Below are 27460 nucleotides of genomic sequence, written 5' to 3' on the forward strand. Positions count from 1 at the left end.
TGTTACATCCCTTAATTTAATTGAAATAGATAACGCACTTACAAGCCATGGCAACTTAATTATCAAATATTCCAGAACGGAATTCCGTGTATGCTGTTGTAACACTCGCACACTGCACACTGTAAACTAAAATGTTGGCCAGCAAAATGCAATTAAAATGAGAAATGGGCGGCTAAACAAGTTGGGAGGTGCTGCTGTTGTTGGTCTCCACATCCTGCTGGGTTTTCGGACCACACGCAGCGTCAAATTTGGATTTATTGGGGGCGAGGAGCAGGAGTGTTCCTCCAAGAGCGCCTTTCCTTTCCTGCCCAGTCAGATAGTGTCAGTTGCTGGTTAATTTTATTGGATTGCCTTACACTCTCCAGCGGCGAACACACTTTAAGTTTCTCGATTCTGGGTGCGCCGGGCTATTAACTCAACGTGGTGTCGTTCGCTTTTTTGTTGACTCTTGGAAAATGTCGTTTAAATCGCTTTCGACCAGGCCCTCTGCTCTTGTGTTCACCGCCACCAACGTGTCCATTCTCTTGGGGATAAATGCCAGTTTCTTTGGTTTCGGTTTTGGTTTTGATTTTCAGAGGGCGGAACAAGCTGAAGACATTTCACATTTATTTATAACACACATCAAACTGGGCGTTTCAAAAATAAAACAATTTGCGTCAGCCTAGTGTGGTTTAATTTATTACACATTTGGGTCTATTATAAAATTTGTCCTGAATATTTATGAACTGTTGCGGTGCTTCTTGACACACTTTATCACTGTAGATGTGGTAATATTTACTTATTTTGATAAAAGCTTCTCCTGATGAATGAACAAAGATAGAGAATACTATATATTTTGTACCCTCTTGAGAATTCTGAAACGATGGCGAGTGCTTTTGATGGATTCGATCGGCTTATGGCATCAATACCTTATGCAATCAATCGAATGGCATTGGCAAATTGCTTTTCTAACCATGAAGTCGAAGCCAATCTGAAGCCGCAGAAATGCTCAAAGGAGGCGGGGTAATAAAGGGGGAAAAATTGAGAAAAATCGAGTTGTGGCCGAGACTGAGCGGGTCATATGATATATGGGTCATTAACGAATTGTGCGGCGACATGGAATATGTGGAATATATGTTCGAATAATAAAAACAATAAATAATAAGTGGAATGTGTCACTCGATTGCTCGTTAAACTCAAGTTTAGGCAGCGGCGTTCGCTCAATTGGAACAAAAGCTCGCAAAAATATTAAATAAATATTTAAAGCTTATACAAAAAAGACTCAAATTATATGCACTGAGTCATTCGGCGATCGGTAGTCACACATGCGGCAAAGTGGGAGCTCATCAACCCAACCCACACACACAGCTTATATGGTTGGTGTTATATGTCAGCTAATTACCTCATAAAGGCCACGTCATAACCTCACCAATTATGTCTCAAGTGCAAACACCAAAAAAAAAAAAGAAATGTGAAGATACTGGAGATCTGTGAAACCGTCAGGTTGAGCAAATTATTTTACTTGTATATTATGTTGCCATAAAGCTGGGAGAAACTGCAGGAAATCTCGAGTTTATTGTGAACTTCCTTATGGCTGTACTAAAATGTGCAAAAATGCAACAGAAAGCAGCCAACTTAGTGAAGCTGAAAATGGTTTATTGCACATATTGTGGTTTTCAATTAAGTGCGGCAATGTTCGGGGAATTAAAAGTATCTCAAGCAAATCATGTACATTTTTATGATGATAAGAGAATTTACAATCATTAAACGATGTTAGTCTTTAACGCTATATTACTTTAAGTGAGTGTGAATTAAAATGGTTTAGAGATAATGTTTGAAAATTCCATATATTTAATGTATCTTACTAAAATTAACTATAAATCATCTGCCAAACGGGTTGCCTTAAGTACAGCATCAGCATCAGCATTAGCTTTTAATTAATTGTGATTTGTTTGCACACCTGTGCGCTAAATAATTCCTTTATTGCTGACCTGTCCTAGGTCACTTACAATCGCGTTGTGCTGGCCATTTTCCGCAATTTTCCACCGTTTAAGGCTAACCACACCACATACCACACCACATGTGTATGTGCTCACCCAACCCAACCCCTTCAGGGAACAAAACTCATGAATGATTCAGGTGCTAAGAGTGGAAAAACGAAAAAGGTGTGAAAATAATTACGTACCGCTTTTAGACACATCGAATGCATTCCTCGCCGCTGAAACTCAATCGATGTTTACAATATTTATAATAAGAACGATGAAAGCGTTTGCGGCTGCAGCCACTTAAACTATTTCTGTTTTTCTCCATTTTTTATGGTACCTCTCAATAATTGATAGACCATAAGTTTCGTGTCATATTCGATCTATGGCTGTTTGGAGTGAATGAACCGCAGTAACCTTTCCAGCTGGCCTGCAGCACTTTTCCCACATGGGTTAAGGTTTGGGGTGGTGCATATGGTGGGCGGGCAGTAAGTTGAGGAGCTGAGCCACACCCACTTTGGCCATGTGACGTCGCCTTTGTGTTGTTGTTGTTGCTGTTGCTGTTGCTGTTGCTGTTGTTATAGTGACTTTGGAGAACGCGAACGTAAAGTGCCATTTAGTTGATAATTGTGGCAAATTACCAACGCTAGTTACATCGATTTTCATACCCTCCTGATGGGTCGGTTAACTACGAAGGGGTTACTGAACTCTCGCAGCTGGAAAGCTTTTGCTGTCATATTACTTTTAATTGGATATGGTGTGCCATGAATTTACATATTATTCACGAAACTATTTCAGTACAGGTGCTACCTATTCTAATATAAGAGTACTTTTTATTCATTTTCTAAACTTTTTTCGTACTATGTATGTGTGTATTAATTATATTTTGGGGTAGAGTATTGTTCGTCTGTTTAGCGAATTCCACACATTCGGTTATTAGAATTTGAATGGCAATCTCTGTGGCTGCGTCTCTGGCGCTGTCCCCCAAAAACATTCCCCATTTAACATTCCGAATTCAATTGCAGCTCGTCTTTGGTTGCCATTGTTTGGGGGCTCCATCCGTTTCCGGGCATTGTCTCGTCCGTCGGTCTGCCACTTTGTCATTTTGGCTGTCAGTCAGTCAGGGCCTGCGTGATTCTCGCATAAATTAACTAAGCACCCCGATCGAGCCCCGAACCCCTCTGGCACCCAGTGGTTCCCTCTGGTGTCGTGGCAAGTAGTTGGCATGCATAAGTGAGGCTCACACTCCGGAAAACTTCGGATGGCAACGCATTCGGCATGCAGTTGATCAATAATGCAATGACCCAAGCCGGCGACAGACGGGCGCCAAGTAATGCCTAGGCTGGAAACTTTCGGAGCCCTCTAATTAAACGCCCCCCAGAAGTCCACCGCCCGCCCCATAGTCCTGCCTCTTACTTCGCGGCAACTTCTGGCCACTCACTGTGGCGCCACCCACACATCGGTTTTAACCGGTTTGGCAATATCGTGCCTTAAATTCATTTAACCAGTAGCTCTAAACTAAAACCAGACCCGTCGCGTCCGTGACTCATGCTCACAATCCTTGCTGAAACTCAGCCAAACGGCTCCCAAGCGAAATGGAAATGCAAAAAATATAAAAAAAGAAAGGACAACGTATAAAACACGCTTAAATGAAACCGTAAAAGTTGCCCATAAGTCGCGACAAAATGACATAAACTAGCTTAACTGATGGCGCTTGTAGATGAGTTCGAGTTTTGGCAATACCCTGGAGCATTTGGGTGTGTTTTTCTGGGGAATCGCGTAATTAATCATCATGTAAATGATACCGACTTGGCAGAGCTCAAATATAAAGAAAGATTAGAAAATGTGATGTAATTTCTTGCACCTAGAAGTGACTAATTTTCAACTGCATCACTCATACGCCGTGTGTCACTCGTGGGTATAACTCATTCGACCCGTGGCCCCATACTGGTTTGCCCACTTGTGGTTATAATCGTACGGCAGCGATTTGCTGATTTGACGAGCTCTTTCCCAGCTTGACATCTTGTCAGTGAATGCGTTCTAGCTGTCCTTGGAACGGGGCGACTCTCCAGCCAGGTCTCGGTATTGTCTCCGTCTCGATTCGTATGGTGGTCAAGTCAAGTCTTTGTTGTCTACGAAAGCCAAGCACTTGTCGTCGCAGCAGGAAATGCAAAGTGCAATTTGCATACGGCTCTCTGGCGGCAGTTGAGCCATCCACGAGTCGCCCCCGCCGGTTGACTATCATTGTGAATCATACATGCGCACATCATCCCGACATCCCATCATCTCATCATACTAGGCCCATTCACACGGGCAGTAACTGGTCGCACGCGAATCTACGGATAAGTTAGCGGCGGAAACAAAACTGCAAATTAACATGTTAACAAAATAGCCAGTTACAGTCGGTCTTGCTGTCCGTTTTGCCCATCTGTCCGTTTGTCCGCCGGCCTGTCCGTTTGTCTGGGGGTGTTAACAGCCGCCCCAGCGGCAACTCGCAACTTACAACAGCTAATCAACGAGAAAGCAAAAATGGAAATGAAAATGGAAATGGAAAATAGCTCAGCGAGCTAAATGGAGGATGAGCGAGGGTGATGAACGCGATCACGCAACCTGGGGCAACGTTTTTGCGCCCAGTGTCGTTTTATTACCGGAATTGTTGTCAAAGGTGCTACTTTCGGATCACATCACACATTCCCACATCAACTCTGATGACCGCACGGAAGCATTCTGTAGCACTCGCAATGTGATTATTTTAGTCACTTCTCATGAATCGTTTTGATGCTTTATAGTATTGTTTAAACCTTTCCCTATTTGCCTTACATCAGAATTATGTCATGGTTGCAAAAACTAAAGCATGAATAGTTTTACTAAAATTTTAGCTTTATTTTGTGAATTTCGTTGATAAATTACGGAGACAATGAGCAGCCATTCATCAACATAAATTCACATTTATGCGGACACACTCGAAAATGTCAAGCAAAATATTTAGCCTTTATTGAGACTCTGGACCCGCGGAGATCAGTGCGATGTGATGCCCTCTCTTTCTTCATCTGGAATCTTGCGCCAGTGACACAGTTTCCATCTCTTTCTGCTGCCTCTATCTATCTCGCTTCCACGCTCTTCACTTTGATTGAGGCGATTTGCGGACTCAATTTGTTTTTATGTAGCATTTTCATTTCGCTCATTTTCCCCCTCTGTTATTTTTTTTGCACTAATCAGTTTCAATTTCCATTTTTTCATATTTTATTCGTGCCATAAAAAGTGGGCGCAGGGGGTGCTAAAGCTTATCAAGTACACGCCCGCTATCGCACTCTATTTATATACCTATAGTTGATGATTAAGTAATTAATGCCACGACGCTTGTCGAGTGCTTAACCGGGTAATTGGTCTGATTTCCAATTAAGTCAACTTATTATGTTGGTTATTTGTGCTTTTCTGAGAGACCCCAGAAACCAGACAGTGGTTTGCTCCATAGAAGATTGGCTTATCCCCATGGATCAGCCAATCAATTCCCTAGGCCATAATTCATATTCATGTCCAATGTCCGTTGTCCGTTGTCCGCTACCTCAATTGGTCATTTATCAAAGCTCCTTTCCAACAAAGAAAACATTGTTCGCGACTTGGGTACGATGAACTGGAAAGAAAAGATTGGATAGTCGGGGATGACGGCACAAGGAGGTACTCAGGGAGATAAAGACGCGAATAAAGGCAACAAAAATGTATAAGAAAATGCTTTCCGGCAGCATTCGACGTGTGTCATTCATGGGCACAGCGCACAATAACAAAAAAAAAGGTTGATGAAAAAACGCCATGACAATCAAAATGCTAAGAAAATAATGGACAACAACGTAATGCCAAAATTGTGAGCGAACAAAAAGTAAAACTCACAGAACCCACAAGTTTAAGCCTGAAAACGAAGCGCTGTTTGCTTTCAAAACTCGACCAGTCAATGACATTGGCCAGACGAAAACAAATATCAAATGCAATAAAGCTAAATAAAGCTAAATAAACCCAAATGAAAAGCAAAATCGAATAATGTAAGGGCAGCGAGAACAAGCGAAACGCGCCCCTCGATTTCTTATAAACATTTAAAAATACACCCAAGACGAGAACAACAATAAAATGTCAACTTATTTTTAACAAACAATGCAAACATGCCATGTCAAGTGCACGCAAATCAAATTGAATGGAAACCAGTGTTCTTTGCTGGTAATATGGGGGTACCGATCCTATCGATGTGACATCGTTAGTCACTCGAAAACTCATTTCTAATGCTGATCACATTTGGTAGTTATTAATGAAATACTGCACGATCTACGTGATAAGGCTGATGATTTGTTTATGGCACTTGGGAAGAGCTGTCCAAATGCGGAAATATAGTCGCAATGTTCTAGGAACTTAATATCAATACGATTTTTATGGCTTGTTATTGAGTGTCTTTACAAATTTGAGAAATAATATTTAGTAATATTGCCATTGCCTGCGCATTTATTACCAATTGTTACAGTGTCGACAATATTGTTGTTTCCCATTCACTTTGTTGATGGACTTGTGCTATTTTCTGTGAACCGTTTACGTTTTATTTTTGTAACGCCATAACCAAGTCATTGAATTCTTTGAATTGCGTGAACTGTCTGTCCGACTTGCCCTATAAGTGTTGTCCCCGTCTTTTCACCCAGTAACCACCTCATTCACTGCCCCTTTAATGAAATTTGCATGGGGCAACAAAACGAATGTTTTGAATTATTAATTAAGAAATTAATTGCGCGTTGCCGTCGACTACGCATTCGAACTTGGCCCCTCCACATTCCATTCCAAGCGCTTTCATTTTGCAGTTGCACAGCAAGAAAATGATTTATACAAATCGAGTTTAATTAAATACCATGTTGCTATTGAATTTTCAATCTGGATACATATATTATAAAAAGCTTACATGATGTAACATAGTTGTTTGCTGTGCGTTGGTAACCTTTTGAATAGCCCTCGAAGCATATTTAAATTTATTAACTGTGTTTCGCTGATGGGTGGTCAAGGGAATTCAATAAGCGACTGCCATTGTCCGGCAATCAATGGCTGGCCATAGTTTCGACCTGATCCCGGCCACCATCTGCATCAGTCCAGTTCGTCGGGTGGGGTGTCCAATCATTGTCCATTGTCGAGTCATCCGGCTGTCTGCTTAGTCAGCTCCATTTGCATATCTTTCACACCCCGGCAAGCCGGATATCTTGCATACTACGTACGAGTTTATCGTGTCGATGATGATGATGATGATGCACCCGTGCTCCAAGATCACCCAACTCCACCCATCTCCACCGAGTCCATTCTCGCTGATTTGAGCAGATGATGAGTGAGCAGGTCCAACAAAAGATGTCCGGAGTGCGTAATCCGCTTCGCTGCGAGGGGCATTACTGAGCAGAAATTAATCAGGAAATAAATTATTTATACTCGTACTCCTCGGACAATCTGGACTTTGTCTTGTGCTGCCAAAAACGTTAAAAAAATGCCCGGCTGGCTGCTTTGTGACAGTGCAAAATAAAAGAAGAAAAACGAAAACGAAAACTGAAATCCAATTTCCTTTATGGCTTAGTTATAAGCGATTATAATGGTCATTACATCTGACTTTGCTCAAAATGTGAGTGGGATATATGATTTCCTTTGAAAATCGCACAAGAGAAAACTTTAATTTTAATGTATTTCCTCTCTACATGCACTCTACATCGAACTCAATTCGGCGGCACATGCATGTGTTTTTCTCCATTTTCATTTTTATTTGCTTTTTATTTCAGTTGCCATTATACAACAACATTTTTGTTTTCTACTTGATTGCATTTTACTTTTGATTTTTCTGCATCGCTTTCCAGGCCTTGCATCTCAAAATCTCTTGGCGTGAAATTGTTTCTTCGCTTAGATTTCGATGATCGATTGTTCAGTGCATTGGAAATGCATTTAACGAGCTCTCTTCTATTTTCTTTCTTTATTATTTTTGGCCAACTTTGCTTTGCTTACAAAGTATATTGTAGAGGTTTACCTAAGATGGTGCATTTTGCGATTTAAATATCAGTATTTTGATCAGAACACTCGAAATATTGGCCCAAATATGGAATGTGATATCTCGTTGAATTCGTAATTAAATTTCCAATCAAACTGTGTTTACCAAAAAAAATTAATTTTTTTTTAAATTTCTTTCCAATTTTTGGCCGAAAATTGATTTTCTGTTTTTTTGCGATTTAAATATCAGTATTTTGATCAGAACATTTGTAATATTGGTCCAAATATGGAATGTCATATCTCGTTGAATTCGTAATTAAATTTCCAATCGAACTGTGTTTACCAAAAAAAAATGAATTTTTTTAAAATTTTTTTCCAATTTTTGATGATGATTTTTGGATTTTGGCCTAAAATTGATTTTCTGTTTTTTTGCGATTTAAATATCAGTATTTTGATCAGAACATTCGAAATATTGGTCCAAATATGGAATGTCATATGTCGTTGAATTCGTAGTTAAATTTCCAATTAAACTGTGTTTACCAAAAAAATGATTTTTTTTTTAAAATTTTTTTCCAATTTTTGATGATGATTTTTGGATTTTGGCCGAAAATTGATTTTCTGTTTTTTTGCGATTTAAATATCAGTATTTTCATCAGAACATTCGAAATATTGGTCCAAATATGGAATGTGATATCTCGTTGAATTCGTAATTAAATTTCCAATCGAACTGTGTTTACCAAAAAAAATAAATTTTTTTTAAAATTTTTTTCCAATTTTTGGCCGAAAATTGATTTTCTGTTTTTTTGCGATTTAAATATCAGTATTTTGATCAGAACATTTGAAATATTGGTCCAAATATGGAATGTCATATCTCGTTAAATTCGTAATTAAATTTCCAATCAAACTGTGTTTACCAAAAAAAAAGAATTTTTTTTAAATTTTTTTCCAATTTTTGATGATGATTTTTGGATTTTGGCCTAAAATTGATTTTCTGTTTTTTTGCGATTTAAATATCAGTATTTTGATCAGAACATTTGAAATATTGGTCCAAATATGGAAAGTCATATCTCGTTGAATTCGTAATACTATGGGGCTAGGGAATAAGTTATCACAAAAGGATTTTAAAGAGTTTGCTCTTTAGCCATCTTGTAACCCTTATCAGAAACGGTAGCCATCTTGTTACCCCTATTAGAAACTTAAATCTGGGTTTTCAACCCTTTAGATATTAATGCTAACCCAATAATCCGACTGCCGGTTTCACATTTCCCTTTATCGATTTAATACTAATCCGGGATGTTTCCGCTTGCATTTTCCAGACTCTGTTCGCTGACAATAACACGTCTGTCCATCTTGACTCCGCTGCCCGGCGACACCACCTCCTTATCGCTGGCGGTGAAGATGCAGAGCTCCAAGAGGACGCTGCGCAGCCACGAGATTCCCATCAACGGCCTGGCCCTGACTTCATCCGCCTCCCTGCAGGGCAACTCGCCGATGTCGGTGACCGGAGGTGCTGGTGGCGGCGGCACTCCGGGTAGTGTGGGCACCGGAGGCGGACTGGGCGTGGCTGTGCCCTTGACGGAAACCGAGCTGGACTTGCACTTCAGTCTGCAGTATCCGCACTTTATCAAGAGAGATGGCAATAGGTGGGTGTTGCATTACATGAGGTATCCTTTGTATAGTTTACATACTCGCCTCTTCATCCACAGACTGGTTATTTTGCTGCAACGCCGCAAAAAATACAAATCACGCACCATTTTGGGCTATAAAACGCTGGCCGAGGGCATCATTCGCATGGACGCAGTGCTCCAGAAGTCGATGGACATGATCATCGAGCTCACCGCTTCCGGGAAGAATGGCAGGCCGGGCACAGTGGTGGCCTGTCTGCGGGCAGAGCGCGTTTCTTCCATTCCAGTTGACCATGACAATAAGAACAACAACAGCGTCCTGCTGGCAGGTGAGTTTGGCCAATCTAATCTAAGGATGCTTAAGTATCGCATGGAACGGAATTCGGATGAATTCATTTGACTATCCAAACGATTCGGTTTACTGTCCCATGACTAATGTCACATGCTTGATGGCACAACCACATGGATGGGCATTCCGTGAAACGGACTGTGCTAAAGAATTTATTGGTAAATCCATAAAACACAAATAAATGGACCCACGAGTCGCAGGTCCAGGTCCCGTCCCAGTCAAGATTAGAGAAGTGCTAATGACGCAAACTGGGCAATTAATGACCCAAGTGGGGGATGTGGGAAAGTGTGGCTGGGAGGTGGCAGGAGATTGGAGCGCACCGACTGCTCCAGCACTCCATGACGGATGAGTGGCTGTCCCGAGATCAGATGATGCTCCCAATTTGAGCTGATGTTTATGGTAATTGCTTGTGAAACAATTCAAGGGAGACGGCCGACGAGGGGCGTAGTTGGTGTGTAGTAGGTGCCCAGGAGTGACGTCAGCGCACGCATTTCAGAATTTATGCCATGAATTTCCCCACGACGGCGTAAAGGCCCCTCACATGGCAACAGAAGCCTCATCCATGGCAATCTAATTGAAATTATTTTTCAGCTATTTCTGTTTGACAAGAGAATGGCGTGCGAACCGAAAAGAGCGAGCTCGAGTCGAGAGGAAATTCAATTATGAAAATAGCGTTGAGCGAGTGGCAAACTCATTTACCATGCGGTTTCCCATCGGCAACATCTGGTGGCCCAACCGAAAATAAAAGAGGCAGGGGAAGGGGCTACAAGGAGTGGCCATTTAAGATGAGTTCCAAAAGGGCACCGAGTGCTCCTGTGGAAGTAGTTAAGCTGTTGAGCCCTTCTTCTTCAGTTGGCTGGCATGGATGGTATGGAGGGATTTGCAGTGTTCTCACGTCACTCGGTCAGGGCCAAGGTAAGGGTAAAGGTCAATCCCCAAGCTCACCTCTAACCTGGCCGGGCTGATGAAATATGTATGACATGCAAAATTGAATCTTTGCAACGTGATTTTGCGCTTCAAACTTTTGCAGCTTCTAATGGCAAACTGATCGCTGACATGTGGGGGTTGCCAAACCAAATATTTCCTTTCAAATGGTAGCATTATTTTCTAAAAGTCTGTTATATACCTAATAATTAAGTTAATTGCTTGGTTAAACCCATTTTCACTCACCTTTTCAACGCGTTATATTTAAATTTGTAGACTCAAGTACTTAGCTTTGATTAACTAACTGGAAAAGGGTAAACCCACTTTTGGTTTTACAGCCCCAACTTACTTTCCCTTCCGGACTGAGGACTGTAAATCAACTCCATTTGCCATAAATCATGCCGTTGTCACTGTTCGTTTGGCGCAGCAGAGGATTGGCTGGGGAATCCCTACTCGTGGCCAGGGTACGATGAACGACTACTGGTGGCCATCAAAAGTTCGCTGCTAGCTGGCCACTTGGCATGGGGCCAAGGCTCGTGAATTTGGCTCCCGTGCTCGTTCAATCCATTCCGTTTGGCAGTGACAGTCAGACCCATATACATGCTGAGGGTCAGAACTTGAACCCGAGCTAAATGAACTTAGTTATGGCCAAAAGGGGGTAGGGGGTGAGACACAGACAGCTCTGGGTCTCGCTTTCTAATTTGCAAAAATGGAATTCAAAAGCAGAACACAGAGAGCATTGGGCAATGCGAGGAAAACCTTTTTGCCTCAACCTCAATTTGGTGTATTGATTTTCTCTTTATGCGGTCCGGCCTCCAAAAAGCGCTGCTGATGGCACTCGGTTCTTGTATTTTCGTTTGCGGGGTGCGGGGTGCGGTGGAAAAACGCCAAACCAAGTGCACTGGGGCAAAAATTGTTTTAAAATAATTCAGTATTACTTGTTTAAAACTTTTTAGTCCAAGTTTCAGTGTCTGTAGCATTGGATATCTCCTTTACATATGTTGCACCTTGATTCACTCAAGTAAATAACCCAATTTGAAAGCATCTTGTTGACAATATGGAACTAATGGTACATATTTTTTCGGTGTGGACTGGGTGTGGGCCTGATTTGCCGCCGGGCTGTTCGCTGCTTGTTGAATATGCCGCGCCTGGCGCACCTCGTCCCGTTCCGCCCACCGCCCACCACCCACTCAGCCCCGTCCAGTCAGCAAACTCAGCCACCCACTAGCAGCAACCACCGGCAATCCCGCACCCGTTCGCATCCATGCCCGCAGGTGCCAGGCCGAGGCAGGCACCATTAGAAGTTGGACTCCTGCTCCTTGGACGAACAGCAAGAGCAGCGGAACTGGTTTTCTGGGTGGACTTTTGAGCGGGGTGTTGGGATGATGAATATTCCATGGCCATAACGGGCTTAAACTGTGGGCCCGCCCTTCCTGCTAACTGAAAAACAAGAGAGCTGTGTAAATTGGCAACACAGTACCCTAGTTTCCGAAAATTTCAAAGGACTGTACGGAATCGTCGAAATGAATATGTATGTATGTGTTCTGCTGGTTAAGTACTCATAAATGTTTTATGAGTGCTTTAATCGGAGTGTTCGGCTCATTAATTTTTCATGGCAATAACACTCGTAGTATCAACTGCGAACAGAAACAGGTCGTTCGCCATTGGTTAACAGTATTTAATCATTTCTAAAGTGTATGTTTTAAATGTGCTATATATTTGTGTTTCTAATCACTTCTCGCTCGCTGGCCATCTTGATGCTGCGTAGCCCTTGGCTGTTTGCCTAATAAAGTCCATAAATAAATCTCAAGGCCGAAAGCAAATCAATCAAACAAAAACTTGTGATTTCTGGCCCATCTGTGCGTCTATATTCCCTTCGATTAAGGACTTATAATTTATGTAGAGGATAATGCCACGCCCACATCCTGCTGAACCTCCGTCTGCTGCTGCAGCCCCCTCTTCGTCGTATTCTCGTTCTTATGAAGCTCCTGTTGATGACAGCTCCGACAGCTTTTCTCTTTTTTTTTTCCCCTGTGCTGTTGCCACAACGACAGGAATTAAGTCATTTGTCCTTGAGTGCCAGAGATAAACGTTGTGCAGAAGTGTCATGGAACGAGGGGAGGAATCGGATTGGAATGGCATGGAATGGGTGGGGGGCTGAACAGTAGGGAGGATAGGGAGGCTGTATTGCGCCTCTAATGACCGTACAGCCACCCCTATACATATATATAGTTTGCCCCACACCCCAACACGCTTACTGCTTTTTGCGAACCCCGACCATTGAGTGGTTAATGGCAAAATGCGTAAATTATGTCGAGAGTATCCACATTGTTCACTTCCACGCTACTGCTACTGCTGCTGTTGCTTCTGCTTCTGCTTTTCCCCTTTCTGGTTATCATCTTTTCAGCCTCCGACCTACAAAACCACCTACCACCACCCACTTGGCCGCCCCATCGGCTGTCAGCTAATGACAAGATTCGTGTGCTGGCCAAGGTCAAACCAATGTATTGGCTTTCTGTGCCAGTGCCAGTTTGCTATTCCTCTTGGCTTGTTTACCCGGCACTTGATGCTCGGTTCAAGGGTGTATTGTGTTTTTGCAATAACACATTTATTATTTTAATATTTTCCGCCGACCTATCTTACGTTGATAGTGTAGAGCAAACTAGAAATGTGAAAGATAATTTTATGGCAGCTGTAAAGGCCCTAACATTTTTCTATGTTATTTAATGTTATTCTATGTTATTTAATGGATAATAATATATAGTATGGTACCAAAACGAAGTAGCTAAAAGTCGGAAAATTGTGCTCCATCGAATTGGGGTTTTCCTTGCTGTTACTGTGGCTTATCCGAGCTACGCCGCATGGACATGGAGAGCACGGACACTAAATCAATGTCGCTCGTCGCTTTTCAATACGGTTTTCATTACTCATACGCAGCGTGGCACCAACAGAGCGTGGGATGAATGTGCGTTGCGTTGCGGTGAGGTGAGGTGAGGTGGAAATGGAAGTGGGCATCCAAATGGGATGAGGTGTTGCTGGTAAGGCATATGAATGGCGGGGTTTTGCCCATGACACATCTTTCATAGCTTTTGGCAACACTTTGTCTGCCATTATAGCGTATCTCTCTCTCACTCTGTCTCTCTGTTAGCCTTTGTTTGTTTGCTTTGCCTAGCGCCCATGTGGAAAACATTTTTCGTGGAAATTCCTTGGACTTAAGTGTGCTTGTGCTGGATGCGCTCGTCTTCCTGGAAGCACAGACAATGTCCCCAGACGGGGAAAAGGTCATTAAAGTGTTTAAGAATTGCACGCAATTATAAAGGAATAGATACTGAAAGAATGGAAAACAGGAAAACAATGCCTGGGAGAGAAGTCATTAACTTGTCTGCGTAATTGCAACAACGAAGACAAACAAAATAATTGCCCTCAAGTAGGAAACTTGCATTTTCTTCTCTGTTCTCCCATTTTTTCTTCTCTTTAACCAACACGCCAAGGGGCCAAATGTATGTACATAAGTGTGGCGCACGGAATGATAGTCAATAAGCTGGTATGCAGCTTCTGCTTTGGCCCAATTAATCATCCACTGCCAGCAGTTTTTCTCAGGCACTCCATCCATCCATCCCAACCATTCTTCCATTCTTCGTTTACCTCGCTGTGCCCGCTTTTTAATCATTCCCGTACTTATCACTTAACGGCTTTGAGGCTGTCAAAAGTTACACTTAACCGGAGTTTGCTCCGCACCCACACACACCCGGACGGGAAGCTATAGCTCATCCACTAGCACCGCCCTGCACGCGATAGGTACCCCGATAGGAGCCACCCGGAGACGGAGCACCCACTTTCCCTCCTACTCCTACTCTCACGATTCTCGCGCAGCCAACCAACCGGCTACAGAAACCGGCCGGTGAATAGCTTTGGCTAAATGATAACGACAGCACAACATGCGAGAAAATAAACAAACAAGCCTTGTGGCGGGGTTATGCTGAAGAAGATCGAGTATTTAATACCCCTTCATTTTCTGCCCATTAATACAATATAATTGCATCACAGATCATTCATCAATAGGGGTATGTAAATGCATACCTACAAGGAACACACATGATATAGTCTGATTAGAAAACTGTCTCCAGCTCTTTGAAAATATCCGAGTATAGTAAATAGATAACGTTTCTTACATATATGGGCTTGACTAATAAAAATTCTTTAATTTAAAAAACAAGATTGTTAAGCCCATTTTATCGATTACCAAGAAACAAATTGATAAGCGTTGGTATCTTAAAATTAATTATACAAAATGTGAGTGCACTAGTTTGTATGTCTTTTAATAAAAACCCCGTGTGCCGCATACCCTTAGATTACATTCAGTACTGGGTATAAAAACAGATGAGAATCGTAATTGAAATGGACTGAAAACGGGAGTGGAAGTGGTAGCCAGTTTTCGAAAATGAAGTGCCAACGGTATGGGAATGGGAGTCGGAGTGCAACAAGTGACATCAGAAGGCGATGACACAAATCTTATCGCAAACAATGTAATTGTCCGATATGAGCGAGTGTGTGAAAAGCTCTCCATATATATTCTCTATAAACCAGTTCACACGATCAAAAAACATGCTCTTTAATTCTAGATCAACAGGAACGAATGTGTAAACTGAGTAGTTTCAAGCTCCATATACCTTAAATCTGTAACGTACATGTAAACTCAATTTATATAATTTATATCTTGTCTTTGAGGTTCATTTATACTGGCAAACTTCTATATATTTTACTGAATATCAAATTTCACACCAGAACTTTAGAGCACTTGTATTCCGTAAGCAATCGGATATATAATCAATGAGCTGATTGAGTGGGTGGCATCGCGCTGCCCCTTTATAGGACCCATTGGGGAGGCACCTCCCCCCACTTTATACCCACTTAGCACCCACTTCCTACCTAAACTTTCAGTTCAATTGCCCGAATCGGGGCGTAAAAATAGCTTTAATGAGCATTTCCCATGCAGTGAGCTTTTGACACTTGTTTAGTAATATCGAATAGCGACCCATATACATATACCTACATGCATACATAGCTAAGCCCACGTGTGTCGGCGTGTGTGTTCAGATACAATGGAATATATCGAGGCGCACGTTCGTTTGCCCCCCAATTGCACATATTGATTTGAGTAATTTCTCTCGGTGCGCGAGTAGCTCATCTCTCTTTGCTCGCAGGTGCTCTCTCCCACTCTTATCCTGCCAGTGCTGACTGAATATCAGTGTAAAAATAGCTAGATTAATATATTATATTATATTGTTTATTTGTAACATTCTTCAAATGCCATTTGATGTATAATTTATTAAGTCGAAAACAAGAAAAATTCCTTTTGAGATCGTGAGTTATAGGATTAGTTATAGGTTTTCATCGGCGACTGGCAGTACAACCATCTATATTTAGCCAGAAACAAGCCAAATGGGCAGCACTGCACCCCACTCTTTCGCTCCCACTGGCCCCACTCTGGCGCGCTCTCTTTCACACATCGCAAGTGCACAAAACGTGCGGAGCTGCGAGCAATTCATTCATTTCACTGACAAGCGCTCGTCGGTTCACACACTCGGCACTCGAGGAAGATAAAGAGAAAGAGGCGGCGAAAGAAAGCGCAATAATAACAACAATAAGACGGCAGATGAACAGATAAATCGGGTGTAGTTAAAAACCTAAAAGCCAAAACAACAGCAACAGTTAAGCAAAGACAGTAAACCGTGTTATCTGTGATTTATTTACCAAAAAAAAAACAACAAAAACAAAAAAAATAACGGAGTGCACTCGCTTAAATCTTAAAATTGATGAGAAACGCACTTAACTGTGAAAAGGTGATTATTAAGAAAATGTTTTAATAAATAATAAAACAAATAGATATATACATATTTGGTTTACAACTGTTTAAATAACTTGAGTTCGAAGTGTTTTCATAAAGATATGAGTGTATGAATACATCCATATGAATAAGACGAAAGTGTGTTTGTGAATAATTAAATTCCAAATAGATTTCTTAACGGTTCATAAACTGAAACGCAAAAGCCAGCTGCCGCTGAGCGTTTATCTTAGTTTTATCCAGCGATACGAGTTTACCCAGCTTACCATTACTTATCCAAAATATACAATTTGTATACACACACATATATATATATATATTAATATATTAAATGTATTAATCTTGTTCCGCAGATCGCGTTGCTGAATACTCCGACGAGGACGAGGAGGCCGAGTTCAGCTCGGGCGAATTCAACGACGAGGCCAACGAACTGGGCCTGATCCGGGGCTACGATCCCAAGGATCCGCGGGACTACAACCATCCGGCCAAGCATGATATGCGCAAGTATCGCAACAAGCTGCAGCGCTCCGGAATTGAGGACTGCGCCCTAGTGGGTCACCATCCCGGCAGCATCCAGCACCATCATCCCGGCGTGGTCGTCGATAGCGATAGCGAGTTCGAGATGAAGGACAAGAGCTCGTCACGGGCCAAGTTTAGCCGGGTGAGTCAATCACATCGAATCACATCATATCTTCATATCGTGTAATCCCGCCCAGCTGTTCCGCGTGGCACCCAAAAAAAAAAAAAACGAAACGAAAAATTGTCTCTTACCCAAAAGTATTTTCATTACCGCTCGATATAATTGCGTGGCAACACGTCAGCAGGCGGAGGTCTTCTATTTGGGGGGCTCTAAAATTCATTATGCAAAGTGAATAAATATCACTTAGTGGCTATCTATATAGATTACAAGCACACATTCGCACATTTAGCTCATGAAAGGGGCAGAACCCATTCACTAAACAGCTAGAAACGCAACAACAGAAAAGGGGAATTTTGTGAACCTTTTAATCAGTTGGTAAAGAATGCTAAATAGATAGATAGATAGATAAGAGGGGTATGGCATGATTTAAATATTTACTAAATAAGTAAAGCTTTGGCTATTCTAATATTTAACTAGATTCAGTCTGGTATCTTTCAGGATTACCTTGTTTCAGTTACTTCAATCCATGCTTTTCATGAGTTTCCCAGAAATTAGCATAAGCTAAACTATAAGGCATTTCCATATTATTCACATTTAGCCCATTCTAGTCATCGAACTTATGCTTAGCCTTGTCTTGCATTGTTAGTACCTTGTTGCTACCTCCTCATTTTTGCTAGTTTGGCATTTGCCAATTGCGAAATATTGTCAGTTCCTTGCTGCTAACCCAGATCCGCAGGCACATTTACAAGATACAAAATGCCGACCCATAACAAAGACTACCGCCACTACCAGAACCGGCGGGCAAATCAAATCAAATGAAATATGTATCAAATATGTATCCCCTTAGTATAGAAAAAGAGTGCATGTGTACATGGGCACAGATACTTAAGTATCGGAGGGGGAAAGGCATGCCCCAAACGGGGTGGCCAAGAATTTCTGTGGCAAATAGTTGACAATTGTTGGGGCGGCGGCCTTGGCGTGTCGCTCACTCGACTCAATTTGCTTAGATTCGCCCGGTGGCATACTTTCGAACCTATGACTATATCTCAGGGTTATATCGGGCTCGTGGATTTCCGCTTAAGAATATATCCAGGTTGGACTACATGGAAGGGCTTCTTATTCCGAGAAAGGAGGAGAGGAGTGTTACATGAAATATGAAATAAAAGGGATTATTATGCCCACTTTCTTTTCGAAAGAAGCAGCATATTTAGAAATTCCATGCTTTATTTATGCCCTTTTCCCCTTCGTAGCATTCGTACCAATCACAACAAAGACAATTTTCTTAAGCTGCCGCTTAAATATTTAAACAGCGAGCGTTAGGAGGCTTTGACTCACTACTTGGCTCTGCTGTTTGGGCCAATTATGGACTTCTACCCCGTCCTGGTGTCCCACCCATTCCCCCTGCACCCCCTTTATCTACGCACCACCTGGCCAACATCCGTAGCACAGGTGTAAAATTAGCCTGCGGCTTTTATTGTCATGGCTTCTGCTTCTTTTTTGTTTTTGTTGTGGCTGGCTTTTTATCGCAGGATCATTTTGAATGTTTGCCGTAGACAAAAAACACGACTAATGACAGGCCGCAGCGCAAAAAACGTAAAAAATAAAACAAACAAAAAGAAACCGATGAGCGCTGGGCAATTAAAAAAAAGAACGATGCATAAATTTTAACAGCTCCCCAAGTCGTCGTCGCTGTCGCAGTCCTTGAGATTTCGTTTAATGGCCCATAAGCAACTCTAGATTTATCCGGCGGCAATTAAGAGGTATTAATAGGGAAAGGGAAGAGCAGAGAAAACAATATTTCCAACTTAATATAAGCTTTTTAAACATAAAGAACTTGTGTTCTTATCGTAAAGATCTTGTAGCTTCTAGTGTGTAACTCGTTGTTCAGTTTAGCATCCTTACCTATTCCTTTAATAGTTACTAAATTTTTGCTATTATACTAATAATTTTTATGCCCATTTCCCTTTTTAGACGATCTCGCTGCAGCAGCGAAACTTCAAGCAGAAGATCGTGGCGCTCTTGAAGCGATTCAAGGTGAGCGAGGAGCTGGAGGGGGAATCCGGCCATCGAGGAACGGCGGCGCTGCGCGGAGAACGCGACCTGGATGCACTCTTCCAGGAGCTGGAGTCGCTGTCCTGCTGCGAGGGCGACGACTCGGGTCCGGACATGGACAGCATATCGGTGGGCTCCACGCCGAAGCCATCGCTGCGTCCCTTCTTCACCAACTCGCGGATCATGTTGCACGACAACATCACCGGAAATGGCGGAGATCTGAGCCAATTGGTGGGCGGAGGTTTGGGAACCGGAATCGGAAACACTGGTGAGTACGGGGTAAATACCTTTTAATGGCGGGTTGATTTGACTTTGCATTTTTATTGATGTGCTATTAACTGGAGTTTGACTTAACGACTTTTGTTCCATCAATTTTGTTTGGCTTTCCAATGCGTTGCGTTGCGTTGCATTACGTTGAGTTTGTGGGCGTTACGTTGCGATGCGTTGCGTTTTCATTACGTTACTTATTAGCTTTGTACTGACACACACAAAATTACAACTTCAATTCAAGCTTAATAAATTAAAATAATACTAATAATGTTGATGTTTCTATCAGACTTTGTACGAAATGTATAATTGCTTTTGAAGTAAACTCAAATGAAAAGAAATAATATACACACAAAGTTTTGGAAATTTTCCGGAAATTTATAAAATGTATTATGTAAACTCAGTTTTCAATAGCCGGTTTTATTTTCGTATATTTTTTTCGGTGCTGTCTGTCCGCTTCTCTGCGATTTTCCATTGTCAACAGTTTAGGTCAAGGTTAAAAAACACGAAAAATAAAGAAAACTTGCGGACAGGAATGTCACATACACACAGAAACGCATACACAACACAACTCAGCATACCGACACGCACACATACACACAGTTGAAAAGGACAAATTGTTTTTCCCGGAAAATGGAAAATGGAGGCGTGGCATTGGAGACAGTTAATTGTTCTGTTGACCATGTTGACTGCCACTACCGCCCACTGAGCAAAAGTAGGCGCGGCATTGAACATTTTCCGGGAAAAACAAAAGCGCAACAGTAACTTTTTTCGTAGCTTTGCTGAATTAACGTTCAATTGTGTTCAATATAGATGTAAGTCAAGTATTTTCGATCCAAATGCTTAGCTTAACTATACTACTTAAGTACCATATACTTGAACAACAACTCGAAACAAACAACAAACAAACATAAGATACATTTTGCATGGCTTGAACAAATCTCTCTTGCAGGCAACTCTGAGCGCCGATCATCGGATAAGAGCGACCAATTGACCAATTCATCTTACAATCTTGAAAATAACAAAAACCAAAAATGCATTCATTTAACAAACAATAACAATTCGGCAACAACACCAGGTCTGTGTACATTACAGCAAAATCTAAAAAACAAAAAAAAGAATACCCCCCAATCAAAATTATAGAAATACTACACACCATCACTCCCCCCTAAAACCTTCAAAATGAGACCACAAACAGTTGTGTCTATCCACATACTGCATTCCGTGTCCAGTTTGTATATAAGTAATACCAGCCCAACCTATCAGATACATTTTCATCCAGAAAATGTGTCCTTTTTCTTGTTTTTGAGTGTTATCGCCATCCCGAAAATATTAAAAGTTACTGTATTACAAAGTTAAACTATTCAAGCTAATCTGTAAAAATCAATCTATATAAATCTATGAATCGAGACAAAGGAGCTTTTATGCTGTTTTCTTATATACAACAAGCAGTTTATAGGATTACAGGTTTTAATATTTAAAGGAGGCGTTCACCCAAATTCCTTGCCTTGCTCCACACTCACGCACAGCCCACACACGCATACAGCTACACAGCCACACACACACCGCCACAAGTACACTGGAAATGTAAATGTATGCCTTGTTCGTATCCTAGTTGTTGTTGCACGACACCGCTCTGCACCTTTGCATGCTCGAAATTGGAGCGGGATTAGGGGGAATCTGTGATTTGTGCGTCAAATCCATTGATCGTTTGTTTTTGGTATACATAGTTGAGGTGCATGTTTGTGGGGTCTTAAAATAAAACTCCCCACCCTCTTTGCCCCAACCCCCCCTAAAAAATAAAGGAGTCCACGTACTCAACATGTGTGAGATTGTGTGTGAGTCTGTGGCATGACAATTGAACCTTCGACGCACTTGAAGCGGTTTTCCAATTAGCCGCGACATAGACGTCAGACCCTTGAAAACAACACCCTTAATCACGGCCCTATGCCGCCAGTATACCACCTCCGTACCACTTGATAAAGTCTTGGATTTGTTTGCTTCCCCGGCTTTTCCCCTTTTTCCTATTTTTTTTCCCCATTTTCTTTCACTTTCATTTTATTTACGTGTCGTGCGTTTTTTGATTAATCGGCGCATGGCTTTGAAAATTCAAGCACGACGAGCCGGAAATTTCTGCCTCTCAGAAATATGGCTACTTTGCCCCACCTCTAGCCCACCTCCCATTCATGGTCATAAAATAAAAGAAAAGCTTTAATTATATTCTCGGTCCGTTCATTTTATTATTTATTTACACGGTGCTCCTGGGACTGGGTAACTCTTCGCAGGGGCGTTCTATTTCGGGACCTACTATTTGTGGCCGCCATTCTGTCTCACGATTCTGTTTTTACTCGTCTTGTTTGGTCTCCGCATGTCTTGTGCCCCCAGTTTCACACCGTCACTCACTAGACCCCCTTCCTCCCACCGGGGTCATCCTAATGGCCGTGTCTTTGGAAAAATGAGAGGAAGCCCTTAAAAAACACTTTGTTTGAACAAGAATAGAAATTGACTTTCTTCTATATCAACTTTCCAAAACCATTACCATTATGATAGCTCCTGCGTTAGATTAAACCAGATACCCAAAAACACATAGTTTAACCCATTTCCTCATCTCTTTTGTGCTGCCCACAGATCGCGGGGGTAATGACAGCTCCGGCAATGAGGGCAACGCTGGCTATACGGATGGCCAGAATTCCGATCCGCAAAACAGTCCGCCCAGGGACAAGGACTACATGCGCCTGCAGCAGATGCAGCAGCAGCAGTTGACCCCAGTGAGCTCAGTGGCCGCCAGCATGGGAAGCGGGAGCGTGGTAACGCCCGCTCAGACGGAGAAGCGGTCACGATTGTTCCGAACTTCCAGCAATACTCCGGCAAACACGGGAAGTGGTGGCAACAGCGTCAGTGCCATTAGCGCATCGGGTGGCGGCAAGAGGAAGCACACCCTGAGCCTGAGTTCCGAGCCGAGATCCGTGCTGGAGACTTGCCTATCGCCCACCAATGTGGAGCCACGCAAGCTGCTGCTCGACCAGCTGAGTCGCGTGTTCGCCGGCGAGGACAGCACCATTCCGGAGGTGGTGACCATCATTAGCCCGCCGGAGGCGTTGGGCGGCAGTGCGCTGCTGGCCAAACTGGTCACGCTCTTTGCCAACTCCTTCAAGCCGGCCTTCGTGCCGCAGAACACTGCCGAGGTCAAGGCGGTGCTCCAGGCGCTCATGGCCAAGATCCAGAAGTAGTAAGTGTTCGCGTTCTATCATCACATATGCAATGTTAATGCATTTTCACGTCCACCTTTAGTTGCAACTCTAACGCCAAGCCACCGCACACGGTGAAGGTGCTGCTGATTGGCGGAGATTGGTTGCAGGGAGCAACTCTGCGACATTACGTAGAACTGATGGGAGTGCGACCTCCGGATTGGCTGAATCACCTGCGCTTCTATCTGGTGCCCGTGGGCGGCAGCTGCGGCAGTGTGGCTCGCCATCTCAGCCAAATGGATCAGGCGTACGCGGTGATGTTCGGTTCGGACAATTGGACGCAGCTGTGCGAACGGGCCGCTGCCACAGCGGCAGCGGTCAGTGCGGTGACCACAGTGAATGCCACCGCGCTGACAACCAACCTCGCGGATGCGGCTGGTGTTGCCAAGTCCGACATCGCAGAATTGGTGCAGCGTATTCAGCGCTACCTACTGGCGGCAGGACCCTGCACGCAGATACCCATTGCCGAGGCTATGGTTAACTACAAGGACGAGGACTCCTGCCAGATATTTGTGCCGTTTGTTAGTGTACGTATATAGCCTAAGAATACTTTTCCATCGGCCATAAAAAACCAACCATATTGTTCTTAATATACAGGATGTTCGCATTGGATATCTGGACGCACAGGCCTCGCTGGATCTTGAGGAAAATGCAGCTGGCACCAACGCAGTCGGTAGTGGACTGGGCTCTGGATCTGCATCGAGCTCAGCCATCCCGATAGGCAGCCAGAGCTCGCCAAATGTGCATGGCGTAGTGTCTGGTTCGCCGCCCCAGCAGCAGAGCTTGGGACGCATCTCACCGCCTCTGCAGACGCCACCGTCATCCGCATCCTCTCACCGGGAGCGCAATACCAGTGAATCGCTTAGTACGCCATCGTCGGTGCAGCAGCAGACGTTCAGTGGAGCTCTTGCGGCGGCCGAAGCAGTAGAACTGCAAGTTGACTATTGGCCCCTGGTGAGGCCGGGCGAAGGTCACACCAAGGAGAGTAAGGGTGGCTTGTCTAAGGGTAGCGACGCTGGCGGCAAGAATAGCATTAAGAGTACGTTTAGGAACCTGCAGGTGTGGCGACTGCCACAGCATGCACAGCAATTGGGTGATATGTTCAATGGACTGACTGTTAGTTTCGCCACCAAGGAAAAGAAGCAGAAGCAAAGTGAGTCCATCCTACTTCGTGTTTCTTATATAATCCTAACTCCTTATCCTAACTCCTTTTTAGTTATGCGCTTGGGCAAAAAGAAGGATAAGGAGCGTGATCTCGAGAAGGAGCAATGTGTGGAGGGCGTGGCCCGTTTGATTTGCTCACCGAAACAATCGCATCCAGTGCCACTGCGAGGTAAGAGTGTCCATCTTCCTCACTGAAGTGTTTTACTAATTTTTCCTTCGCTTCACTTTGGCAGTGTACATTGATGGCACCGAGTGGACGGGAGTCAAGTTCTTCCAAGTATCGTCGCAATGGCAAACGCACGTCAAGAACTTTCCGATTGCGCTCATCGGCTGCACTCCCATGTCCTGTGCTGAATTATCCTAGTCATTTTAAACCCCGACCTCACACGGGACACTCCCAACTCCCACAAACAACACAGATATACGGACACAAAAACTGAAATGTGCTCGGAGCAAGGGAGCCAGTCACTTGCGCGGCAATAAATATTATAAAACTGAAAAGAATGATAATTTATTTATAATTAGTATTTGTAAATTTTTAGTTAATAAACCGTTAGCCTGTAACGTTCATTTAAGTTCATTTCCGCACGCAACTTGTGAATTTATCAGAGATACTTTCGACCCGCAACCAGACACATACAGACAAACAGACACTACTAGTTTAATGATATGCTTAACGTAATTATAAACTCGTCAGAGATGAACAACGCGTATCAAAATATCCTGTACAAGAAGTTCTAGAACTAAAACCAAACTAAACTGTGTAGTTACCGTTTCAATAAATTTCTATGGACACGTTGCTCTTGCCTGTTGGCATGTACTAGCATACACATATATATTCTCTAACCGACAGTTCCCAAGCAATCGGGAGCATTAGGCCCCATGATCTCAAAATCGCCGCTCCCGTTTGGCCAACTATCAAACGAATCTAAAAGTACTGCAGCATACTAAGCCTAATTGACAGAAATTTGACATTATACCCAAACCCGTCGTCTATGTACTACCTAAATCAGAAAAATATCTGTGTGTAAAATTATATACAAAACATACTATATATAGTTACCTATCTTATCTACCATATATACAAAACCATGTGTACTACTCTTATTGTTGTGATTTTTGAAATTTCAAGGCAGCCCAGTCTTATTAGCGGATGTTGGAAAAGCATAAATTTATACATGTATACATAAATTTATACACAGCAGGCTCTAAAGCAAAAGAAAGTTCGATATATCATTATTGTATATTATATTCTATTTCCCACTAAAATCGCATTCGTGTCCCCGTAGTAGTTGCGAACCGATTAAATACGAAAACTCTGCGTGTTTTTCCCCGTTTGAACTGAATGATGGAATGGAGTTCGAGGTGCGTTGATTGCGTTGCGAAGTGAAATATTGTAAGGCGTGTAATTTATAACTGTACTATTAAATATATTAAAGTTAACTACGAAATTATAAACATTTTTTATTGCAAATATTGAGATGTACAAACATATATCTAAGAACAGCAAACATGAATCACCTGCTTTGACATTCCGTTGACTAGGATGCAGCGCTCGTTGAGACCAAGAGATCCACCGATTCCACCCGGTGGCAGCAGAAACTCATCGTCTGGGTAGCCCTTGGGTTGGGCAAACTCTTTCAAATTTTGATTGCTTTCGCTGAGCGTGTCCAAAAGCCAAACGGCCAGATTGCGGGATTTGCCGTGACGAGCCAAGACGAAAAACTGCGGTAAGGTTTGTGCATTAATATTGGCTATCAGATCCTTGGGTTTTTCCACTCACCCGATCCAGCCGGTCCACCAGGTAACCCACAATCAAAGCCCAATGCGCTCGGTGTCCGTGTTTAACGCATGGCGCATGGTTTAAATCGGAATCGTAGCTTTGGAATAAAAATTTATTTAAGGACAACGCAAGAAAAAAATGCGTAGACAAAATTGTAAGCACGAAGATATTTAAAGCATACCAATAGTGAAAAAGACATTATTTTGTTTTAAAAGACTTTTATAAACCTATTTAGATACAGCTTGTATAAATGCAGGTGATAGATTTAAAGCTAAACAAGACCCGCTAGCCCACCCGCATGGGTGGCGAAACCAGGATGACTCCATCGCCTCTAACGAATAGCATGGGAATAGTGCGCTTGGCGGTCTTGTACACCTCCTCGTAGGTTTCCTCGTCGATCTCCACTGTGGTCACCGTCTCCTCCGCGTCGCCCAGCACCATGTTCAAATGCTGATCAAAGGCCTGGATAAAGGTTTATATTAATAGATGGCTGGCCAACAGCAAAAGAGGCATCAACTCACGTGAAGACGTCCTCGCAGTTCCCGCTCGTTGCGCATCTTTACGTACACCTTCTCATCCAAACTCAATCGGATGAGATCCAGGGGCTCCTTCACCGGCAAAATCACCTGGCTGAGCTGCAAGTACGGTATATAGAGAATTTCCTTTTTGCTTTAATGCTTGCACATACCTGCTCTGTTTCGTCGGCCATTTAATTAAAATATTAGCACTTTTCGTACTTACTGACTGAAAATTGTAGATTTAATTTTGCGAAATCTAAAATGCTGTTTATAAGTTGTAGCACTAAACAACCGCGAGTTTTACAACACTGGGCGAGAACAGTGTGCTGTTAACCGTTTACAAGTGCTGTTGAGCGCCAACGGCTTTCAATGCGGGGGAATACCGAACTTAAACCGGGTTTAAATTGGAATATTGTTGAAAAAGGATACGGCACCAGTAGGCAGCCTCCGGCGCTTAAAAGTTCCTTGACTTTTTTGCAGTCCAGAGGTCCAGCATGCAACTGGCACGCAGGTGGTCCTGGCATATGTTTCCTGGTCAGTTCAAACAAATACTGAGCACTAAATAGTTCGCCATTTAGGGTATACTTCTGCTCAATTGCATCCTTGAGGAGATCAGCTGCCGTGGGGCTGCCACCGAGCAACATACTTAGGGCCACTAGGCCACAAGTGGGTCCAACCTTGGATACGTATGTAATAATAAACAGAAAAATCTTTATTGTTCCCTGACTCACCTGCACTATACCGTTTACGGCGTAGTATTGGCAGTGTTTCGGTGGAGTATCTTCGCAGACGCGACTTAAATAGCATCCTTTCTGCACCTCAGGATACTCCGCAGCCCAACTGCACTTATCGGTGGGTATATGGTCCGCAGCAGGACATTCCTTTGTTGTAGCTGGTGTGCCAAGAGTGACTGTCATGGGCGGTGGGGGAGGAGGTGGTGGCACAGGTGGAATATTCGACATGGCTTAGAATTAAATAAATAAATAGACTGAGCAAGTTAACAGACAATGGCCACAGCTGTTTTCGCAGACAAATATTAACAGTGCTGAGTTATCGATAAGCGATATTCTGTGCTCACCTGGTTGCAACTGTTGTA

General features: G+C 42.9%; 3 protein-coding genes across 8 annotated transcripts in view; 1 reads left to right on the plus strand and 2 right to left on the minus strand.

Moving 5' to 3' along the window:
* Positions 1–24862, plus strand: part of LOC122618998 (phosphofurin acidic cluster sorting protein 2) — a 35238-nt gene extending 10376 nt beyond the window's left edge. For 3 of the 5 annotated variants that reach the window (XM_043795641.1, XM_043795640.1, XM_043795642.1), the window contains 10 exons: positions 9266–9592; positions 9656–9903; positions 17046–17353; positions 19304–19652; positions 20604–20729; positions 22280–22880; positions 22943–23426; positions 23497–24052; positions 24116–24232; positions 24297–24862. In XM_043795641.1, the coding sequence (XP_043651576.1) occupies positions 9266–9592; positions 9656–9903; positions 17046–17353; positions 19304–19652; positions 20604–20729; positions 22280–22880; positions 22943–23426; positions 23497–24052; positions 24116–24232; positions 24297–24427 (3247 nt within the window). In that variant the 3' untranslated portion in view covers positions 24428–24862. Of the gene's footprint in view, positions 1–9265; positions 9593–9655; positions 9904–16400; positions 16691–17045; positions 17354–19303; positions 19653–20603; positions 20730–22279; positions 22881–22942; positions 23427–23496; positions 24053–24115; positions 24233–24296 lie in introns of those variants that run through there. The other 2 variants (XM_043795644.1, XM_043795645.1) reach the window with 2 other exon arrangements.
* On the minus strand, positions 14045–27381 carry LOC122618999 (UPF0692 protein CG33108). 2 transcript variants are annotated; one of them, XM_043795646.1, is made up of 5 exons: positions 27096–27381; positions 26794–27041; positions 25847–25943; positions 25585–25788; positions 14045–14092 (listed from the first exon to the last, which is right to left on the minus strand). In XM_043795646.1, exons 1-5 carry the CDS (start codon positions 27324–27326, stop codon positions 14060–14062), a joined length of 813 nt encoding a protein of 270 aa, XP_043651581.1. In that variant the 5' UTR covers positions 27327–27381; the 3' UTR covers positions 14045–14059. The 2 variants fall into 2 exon arrangements, with proteins under 2 accessions (XP_043651581.1, XP_043651582.1); XM_043795647.1 differs by lacking the exon at positions 14045–14092 and having other exon boundaries at positions 25561–25788.
* Positions 26048–26683, minus strand: LOC122619000 (U6 snRNA-associated Sm-like protein LSm3). Its single transcript, XM_043795648.1, has 3 exons — positions 26535–26683; positions 26368–26481; positions 26048–26308 (listed from the first exon to the last, which is right to left on the minus strand). Exons 1-3 carry the CDS (start codon positions 26553–26555, stop codon positions 26132–26134), a joined length of 312 nt encoding a protein of 103 aa, XP_043651583.1. The 5' UTR covers positions 26556–26683; the 3' UTR covers positions 26048–26131.
* Positions 27382–27460: the final 79 nt, after the last annotated feature.

Source organism: Drosophila teissieri, chromosome 3R (assembly GCF_016746235.2).
Source record: "Drosophila teissieri strain GT53w chromosome 3R, Prin_Dtei_1.1, whole genome shotgun sequence".
NCBI lineage: Eukaryota > Metazoa > Arthropoda > Insecta > Diptera > Drosophilidae > Drosophila > Drosophila teissieri.